This window comes from Saccopteryx leptura, chromosome 2 (genome assembly GCF_036850995.1).
Source record: "Saccopteryx leptura isolate mSacLep1 chromosome 2, mSacLep1_pri_phased_curated, whole genome shotgun sequence".
Taxonomy (NCBI): Eukaryota; Metazoa; Chordata; class Mammalia; order Chiroptera; family Emballonuridae; genus Saccopteryx; species Saccopteryx leptura.
This window is the reverse complement of record NC_089504.1, coordinates 286,480,355-286,489,503: the sequence shown is the minus strand read 5'-3', so window position 1 is coordinate 286,489,503 and position 9,149 is coordinate 286,480,355. Positions and strand designations below refer to the sequence as shown.

General features: G+C 41.2%; 1 protein-coding gene across 6 annotated transcripts in view; it reads right to left on the bottom strand.

Moving 5' to 3' along the window:
* GON4L (gon-4 like) overlaps positions 1-9,149 on the bottom strand; it is a 105,878-nt gene that overhangs the window by 60,081 nt on the left and 36,648 nt on the right. For all 6 annotated transcript variants that reach the window (XM_066362234.1, XM_066362233.1, XM_066362236.1 and 3 more), the window contains one exon: positions 1-21. This exon is cut by the window's left edge and continues 172 nt beyond it. In XM_066362234.1, the coding sequence (XP_066218331.1) occupies positions 1-21 (21 nt within the window). The remainder of the gene's footprint in view (positions 22-9,149) is intronic.

Genomic DNA, 9,149 nt, shown 5'->3' with positions numbered 1-9,149 from the left:
AATGAGACTGTCATCCATGGGCTAGCCAATGGAGAAGAAAATAAAAACATGTCACTGAATGCCTAAATTCTTACAAATTCTCCAAACCTCATCATATCCTGTGTGCTTCTCTTAGCTAAAACGACAGTCTCTGCATTAAACAATTTGGTTTCATTAGTCTTGGTCTGAGAAACCATAAGGACACTGAGATCTGTATACTGATTGATTTTATTTTTTAAGACTTTATTTATTCAGTTTAGAGAGGAGAGAGAGAGAGAGAGAGAGAGAGAAGAGGAAGAAGTATCAACTCCTACATATGACTTGACCAGGCAAGCCCAGGGTTTCAAGCTGGTGACTGCAGCATTCCAGATTGATGCTTTATCCACTGCACCACCACAGATCAGGCTACTGATTGATTTTAGAGGGAGGTAGAGAGGGAGAAAAACATCAATTGGTTGTCCCACTTATTTATGTGTTCATTGGTTGCTTTTGTGTGTGCACACACACACACAGGGAAGCATGAACCCATAGTTGTGGGACCTTAATTGTTCATTGCTTTCTCATATGTGCCTTGACTGGGGGGCTCCAGCAGAGCCAGTGACCCCTTGCTCAAGCCAGTGATCTGGGTTCAAGCCAGCGGCCATGGAGTCATGTCTATGAATCCACACTTAAGCCGGAGAAGCCTGCATTCAAGCCAGTATCCTCGGAGTTTTGAATCTCAGTCCTCAGCGTCCCAGGCTGAAGCTCTTTCCACTGCGCCGCTGCCTGACCAGGTGGTTGATTGTTTTATCAATACATTTATTTTTAATTTATTGAGATGACATGGCACACCAAACCATCTAGATTTCAAGTGTGAAACTCCACAAAACACCATATACATACTCCATTGTGCACCCCCTGCCCCAAGGAAAGTCTCTTCTACGTCCATTCCCTCCCTCTTACCCTCCCGCCCTTCCAACACCTCCTCCCGCTCCCTCTGGCTATTGAAAACTTGTTGCATCTATGTTATGTAACATTTTTTGGCTAATCCTTTTACCTTCTTTCATCTAGTCCCCTGGCCCCCCTCCCCTCTGACAGCTGTCCATCTCTGTTCCATGTGTCTATGCATGTTTTTTTTGTTGTTGTTTTTTTTTCTTTTTCATTTTTCTGAAGCTGGAAACAGGGAGAGACAGTCAGACAGACTCCCGCATGCGCCCGACCGGGATCCACCCGGCACGCCCACCAGGGGGCGATGCTCTGCCCATCCTGGGCGTCACCATGTTGCGACCAGAGCCACTCTAGCGCCTGAGGCAGAGGCCACAGAGCCATCCCCAGCGCCCGGGCCATCTTTGCTCCAATGGAGCCTCGGCTGCGGGAGGGGAAGAGAGAGACAGAGAGGAAGGAGAGGGGGAGGGGTGGAGAAGCAGATGGGCGCTTCTCCTGTGTGCCCTGGCCGGGAATCGAACCCGGGTCCTCCACACGCTAGGCCGACGCTCTACCGCTGAGCCAACCGGCCAGGGCCTCTATGCATGTTTTTTGGGGTTTTTTTTTTTGTATTTTTTCTGAAGCTGGAAAAGGGAAGAGACAGTCAGACAGACTCCCGCATGCGCCCCACCGGGATCCACCTGGCACACCCACCAGGGGGCGACGCTCTGCCCACCAGGGGGCGATGCTCTGCCCCTCCGGGGCGTCGCTCTGTTGACCAGAGCCACTCTAGTGCCTGGAGCAGAGGCCAAGGAGTCATCCCCAGTGCCCGGGCCATCTTTGCTCCATTGGAGCCTCAGCTGCGGGAGGGGAAGAGAGAGACAGAGAGGAAGGAGAGGGGGAGGGGTGGAGAAGCAGATGGGCACTTCTCCTGTGTGCCCTGGCCGGGAATTGAACCCGGGACTTCTGCACGCCAGGCCGACGCTCTACCACTGAGCCAACTGGCCAGGGCCATGTCTATGCATGTTTTTATTTTCTTCCTCAGTTTATTGTGTTCATTGGATTCCACATATAAGTCAGATCATATGGCATTTGTCTTTCTCTGCCTGGCTTGTTTCACTTAGCATAGTAATGTCCAGGTCTGTCTATGCTGCTGCAAAGGTAAGATTTCCTTCTTTTTTACAGACATGTAGTATTTCACTGTGAAAATGTACCACAGCTTTGTTATCCAATCATCCACTAACAGACACTTGGGCTGTTTCCAGATCTTGGCTATTGTAAGTAACACTGCAATGAAGATGAGGGTGCATATCTGCTTCTGAATTAATGTTTCCGATTCTTAGGATATATTCCCAGAAGTAGGGTAGCTGGATCAAAAGGTAGATACATTTTAAACTTTTTCAGGAAACTCTAAACTCTTTTGCATAGTGGCTGTATGAATGCATTCCCACCAGCAGTTCATAACAGTTCCCTTTTCTCCACATCCTCACCACCAGCCCTGTTTGTTGATTTGCTGATGATAGCCATTCTGGCAGCTGTGAGGTGATTATATCATTGTGGTTTCAATTTTGAATCTGATTAGTGACACTGAGCATTTTTTCATGTCTATTGGCCATCTGTATGTCCTTTTGGAAAAGTGTCTATTCAGGTCCCTTGCCCATATTTTAATTGGATTTTTTGTCTTCCTAGTGTTGAGTTTTAAAGTTCTTTATAAATTTGGGTAATTAATTTCTTTCAGATGTATTGGCAAATGTTCTTCCATTCAGTAGGTTGTCTTTACATTTTGATGGTTCCTTTTGCTGTGCAAAAAGCTTTTTAGTTTGATGTAGTCCCCATTTATTTATCTCTTCCTTTGTTTCACTTGTCTAAGATATATGAGCAAAAATATTGCTGTGAGAGATGTCTGAGATCCTACTGCCTATGTTATATATTAGGATACTTCTGTTTTCACAACTAACATTTAAGTCTTTTTTCTATTTTGACTTATCCTTGTATGTGTAAATTGGTCGTCTAGCTTTATTTTTTCCCATGTATCTGTCCGATTTTCCCAACACCATTGTTAAAGGGGCCGTTTTTACTCCATTGTAAATGCTTGCCTTCTTTGTGAAATATTAATTGACCATAAAGGCATGGGTTTATTTCTGGTTCTCTGTTCTGTTCCATTGATCTGTATGTCTGTTCTTATGCCAGTACCAGGTTGTTTTGATTACAATGGCCTAGTAGTACATCTCAATACCAAGTAGTATGTTACCTCCCATTTTGTTCATTTTCAAGATTGCTGAGGCTTTTGGGTTTTTCATTACATACGAATTTTTGGAATATTTTTTCTAGACCTGTGAAGAATGACATTGGTATTTTAATAGGAATTGCACTAAATCTATAGATAGCTTTGGGTAGTATGGACATCTTAATGATGTTAATTCTTCTTATCATGAACATGGTATATACTTCTACTTGTTTGTATCTTGCTTTATTTCTTTTCTCAATGACTTATACTTTTCCAGGTACAAGTCTTTTACGATCTTGGTTACATTTATTCCTAGGTACTTTATTTTTGTCGTAATAGTAACAACAAATTAAGGATTGTTTCCTTAATTTCTATTTCTGACAGTTCATTATTGGTGTATAAACATGCTACTAGCCCTGGCCGGTTGGCTCAGTGGTAAAGCGTCGAGCCTGACTTGTGGAAGTCCTGGGTTAGATTCCTGGCCTGGGCACACAGTAGAAGCACCCATCTGCTACTCCACCATTCCCCCTCTCCTTTCTCTCTCTCTCTTCCCCTTCTGCAGCCAAGGCTCCATTGGAGCAGTTGGCCTGGTCGCTGAGGATGGCTCCATGGCCTTTTTGCTTCAGGCGCTAAAATGGCTCTGGTTGCAATGGAGCAACACTTCAGCTGGGCAGAGCATCACCCTCTGGTGGGCATGCCAGGTGGATCCCGGTAGGGCGCATACAAGAGTCTCTCTGCCTCCCCGCTTCTCATTTCAGAAAAATTTAAAAAAAAATGCTACTGATTTCTTAATATTAATTTTATATCCAGCCATTTTGCCAAATTCAATTTTAAGTCAAGTAGTTTTTTGGTGGCAATTTTACAGTTTTTTTATGTACAGTATCATGTTGTTAGCAAATAATGACAGCTTTACATCTTCCTTTCCAAGCTGGATGCCATTTATTTCTTCTTCTTGTCTGATTGCTATCGCTAGAACTTCCAGGGCTATGTTGAGTAAGAGTGGTGCAAGAGGACAGCTCTGTCTTGTTCCTGATCTTAAGGGGACTGCTTTTAGTTTTTACCCACTGAATATGATGTTGGTTGTAGGTTTGTTATAAATGGCCTTAATTATTTTGAGGTATGGTTCCTCTTTGTAGTGTCTTTATCTGGTTTTGAAATTAAGATACCTGTACCTTACAGAATGAGCTTGGAAGCCTTCCCTCCTCTTACATTTTTTGGAGCATTTTGAGAAGGATAGATATTAGTTTTTAAATGTTTGGTAAAATTTGCCTGTGAAGCATTCTGGTTCATGATTTTTGTTTCCTTGGAGTTTTTTTTATTGTTACTTCAATTTCACAAGTATTAACAGGTCTGTTTAGGTTTTTTGATTCATCCAGATTCAGTTTTGGAAGGTTTTATGTTTCTAGATATTTTTTTACAATCCTTTATATTTCTGTAATGTCAGTTGTTATTCCTCCTCTTTCATTTCTAATTTTATCCATTTGGGTCCTTTCTCTTTTTTTCTTGATGAGTCTGGCTAAGGTTTGTCAATCTTGTTTATCTTTTTAAAAAACCAGCTTTTAGTTTCATTCTGTAATGTTCTTCTGACATGTCTCTATGTCATTTATTTCCCCTCTGATCTTTATTATTTCCTTCCTTAGACTTCCTCTGGGCTTTGAGTGTTCTTTTTCTAGTTCTTTGAGGTAAAGATTTAGATTGTTTGAGATTTTCTTACTTTTTGAGGTAGGTTTTAATGCTATGAATTTCCCTCTAAGGACTGCTTTCACTGTGTCCCATAGATTTTGGGTTATTGTATGTTCATTTTCATTTGTTTCAAGAAAATAAAAAAAAACCCATTATTTTCTTAATTTATTAATTTCAGAGAGATAAGAAGAAAGAGAGACAGGAACATTAGGCTGTTCCTGTATGTGCCCTGACCAGGAATTGAATCAATAACCTCTGGGCTTTAGGATGATGCTCTAACCAACCAAGCTATCCAGCCAGGGCTGTTTCAAGGAAATTTTTGGTTTCTTCCTCGATCCCATTGTTGACCCATTAATTGTTTAATAAAATGCTATTTAGCTTCCACGTTTTTAAATATTTTTCAGGTGTATTTTTAAAAAGATGTTATTTATTTATTTTAGAAAGAGGGGGGAGGGAGGAGAAAAAAGCATCAACTCACTGTAGTTGTTGCTTCTTGTATGTGCCGTTGCCTGGCAAGCCTTGGGTTTCGAATGGGCAACTCAGCATTCCAGGCTAATACTCTTATTAACTGCATCACCATAGGTCAGACTTTTTTCATGATTTTTTTAAAAATTGTAGTTGATTTCCAGTCTTATACTATTTGGGTCAGAGAAGGTGTTTGATATTTCAATCTACTAAGACTAGTTTTGTGTCCTAACATGTGGTCTATCCTAGAAAATGTACCATGAGCACTTGAAAAGAATGTATATTCTGCTACTTTGGGGCAAAACACTCTGGAGCTACCAATTAAACCCATTTGATCTAGTGTGTAATTTAAGGGTGCTGTTTCCTTGTGGTTTTCCGTCTGGAGACTCTATCCATTGATGTCAAAGGGGTGTTAAAATCCCGTACTATAATTGTATTGCTGTCGAATTCTCCCATTATGTCCATCAAAATTTGCTTTATGTATTTATATGATCCTACATTGGGTACATAAATGTTTAGAATGATTATAGCCTCTTGTTGGATTGCTCTCTTTATCATTATGTAGTGACCTTCTTTGTCCCTTACTATGGCCTTCGTTTTAAAGACTATTTTGTCAGCTATAAGTACTGCTACCCCAGCTATTTATTAATTCCCATTTGCATGGAATATTTTTTCCAAGCCTTCACTTTCAGTCTATGTGTATCTTTTTTTTTGAGGTGGGTCTCTTGTAGATAGCATAATATGGGTCATGTTTTCTTATCTATTCAGCTACCCTATGTCTTTAATTGGATCATTTACTATAATTACATTTAAAATTATTACTGATATGTACTTATTTATTGCCATTTTACTCTTTAAATCTATAATCCGCCTGACCAGGCGGTGGCGCAGTGGATAGAGTGTCGGACTGGGATGCAGAGGACCCAGGTTCAAGACCCCAAGGTTGCCAGCTTGAGCGCGGGCTCATCTGGCTTCTGCAAAGCTCACCAACTTGGACCAAGGTCGCTGGTCTGAGCAAGGGGTTACTCAGTCTGCTGAAGGCCCATGGTCAAGGCACATATAAGAGGGCAATCAATGAACAAATAAGGCGTCACAACAAAAAACTGATGATTGATGCTTCTCATCTCTCTCTGTTTCTGTCTGTCTGTCCCTGTCTATTCCTCTCTGACTCTGTCTCTGTAAAAAAATTAATAAAAAAAAAATCTATAATCCTCTTTCTCTCAATTCCTTTTTTTCTTTCCTCTTCTTATAGTAGACCCTTTAACATTTCTTGCAACTCTGGTTTGGTGATAATGAACTCCTTCAATGTTTTTTTCATCTAGGAAGTCATTTGGTTGATTCCTGTATGTGCCCTGACCGGGGATTGACCCACAACCTTGGCGTATTGGGACAACTAAGCTACTTGGCCAGGACTGACACCATTTTATTTATTTATTTTTAGAGAGAGAAAGAGAGAAGAAGAGGGAAGCAGGGAGGGTGAGAAAAAGGGAAAGAGGGAGGGAAGGAGAGTGGGTGGGAGAGATGAGAAAGACTAGAGAAAGAGAGAGAAACATCTACCTGTTGTTCCACTAATCTATGCATTCATTGGTTGATTCTTGTGTGTGCCCTAACTGGGCATCAAACCTGAAACCTTGACATGTCGGGACAACACTCAAACAACTGAGCTACCAGGCCAGGACCCTCACATCAGTTGTTTCTTTTTTTCTTTCTTTTTTCTTTTTGACAGAGAGAGACAGAGAGAGAGAGAGACAAATAGGGAGACAGACAGACAGAAAGGGAGATGAGAAGCATCAATTCTTCATTGCGACACCTTAGTTGTTCATTGACTACTTTCTCATATGTGCCTTGACTGGGGAGCTACAGCAGACCGAGCGACCCCTTGCTCAGGCCAGCAACCATGGGGTCATGTCCATGATCACATGCTCAAGCTGGTGAGCCCATGCTTAAGCCAGATGAGCTTGCGCTCAAGCTGGCTTTCATGGTGGGCACTGTGACTGGCCCACTATGAAAGCTGGAATGCCCACGAGTGGGCGGGAGGGACCAGGTTGACCAGCACTGCAAAAGTGGGCGGGTTTTTATAAAAAGGTTCATCATCACGGCCCTAGGCTGTACTTTATACCCCCATGACTTGTTATAACTGGCAATTTGTATATCTTAATCCCTTTCTACCCATCCTCCTCAAAACCCCTCCCATCTATCCCATTTTTGAATTGGGTTATTGAATTATTAAAGTTCATTATAAAAGTCCCTTAACAGATATATTATTTGCCATTATTTTCTCATTCTGTGGGTTCTTTTCACTTTTGTCATGTATCCTTTGAAACACAAGTTTTTCTTTTTCTTTTTTTGGCATTTGTACTTTTGGTGTTCTATCCAAGCAACCAGTGCCTAATCTAAGGTCACAAAGGTTTACTATTAAATTTTCTTCTAAGATTTTATAGTTTTAGCTCTAAAATGTAGATCAATGATCTATTTTGAGTTAATTTTTGTGTGTGGTGTAAGGTAAGTATCCAACACTATACTTGTGCATGTGGATTTCAGTTGTCCCAGCACCATTTGTTGAAAAGACTCCTTCCTCTTTTTTCATTAATTGGTCTTGGCACACTTGTCAAAAATTAACTGACCATTGTAATGGCAATAAATAAATACATATCTAACAACAATTACTTTATTTTTAAAATCCTTTTTTATTTACTGATTTGAGAGAGAGGGGAGAAAAAGAGAGTATGTTTATTTTTGAATTCTGAATTCTGTTCTATCAGTCTAATATGTCTGTTCTTATACCAGTACCAGATTGTCTTTGTAACTGTAAACTGTGTAATAACTTTTGAAATCAAGAAGTACAGACCTCTAGCTATGTTCTTTTTAAAGATGGTTTTGGCTATTCCATATGAATTACATTTCCATGTGAATTTTAGGGTATGGTTCCAAGTCTTCCAAAAAAAACCCCAAAATGGTAGTTGCAATCTGGAGAGATTGTACTGAATTTGTAGATCAACTTAGAAAGTCCTCCCTAGGTTACTGCAACAACTCCTAATAGATTTGTTTCCTCTCTTGTTCTATTATCGTCTATTTCTCATACCTAATCAAAGGGAAATCTTTAACATCAGTCAGAAAATACCACAAAAACGGTTTCTGGTCAAGATGGCAGTGTAGATAGATAAACATAGTACTTGCATCCTCCCACAAACACATCAAAATTACAACTAAACTACAGAAAAACCATCACTCAGAACTGCCTGAAATCCAGCTAAACAGAAGTCCTTTAACTAAGGATATAAAAAAGCAGCCACATCAAGACTGGTAGGAGAGGCAGAGACATTAATTAGACTGGTCCCATACCCATGTATGCCAGTTAAAAATCAAGAAGGGCATCAGGGCTGCAGAGATTCCCCTCGGTGGATCAAGGTGATGCCAGCTCCACACAAGGCATCCCAACCTAGAGTTTCAATGCTAGGAAGAGAAGTCCTCATAATATCTGATTGTGAAAGCTAGTGAATGTTATGGCTGAATGAGACACAGAGCTACTTGAGTCATAGGCATTCCTCTTAAATAGCCCATGTACAGACTTACTTAGTCGTTCTTGTTCTGAGCTCCAGCACTGAGACAACAGCTTGAAAGGTGCCAGAGACACACAAAGAACGGAATTGTCTGCACCAAGGCCAGACCTGGAGGGTCAGCTCTGTTCCAGACAGAAATGCAGGCAGAGGCCACTGTTTCTCTGCTGTGCCCACCCCCTACAGAGACAGCAGGTGAGCACCATATCCGAGTCCTCATCAGAATAACACTGTTCATTCCATCCTGGTGATTCTCTGAGACCCAACTCACCCAACTTTAAAGGCTACCCAACCCATTTCCAGTGGCTTTTCCATACAAGTGGCCTATCCTGGCT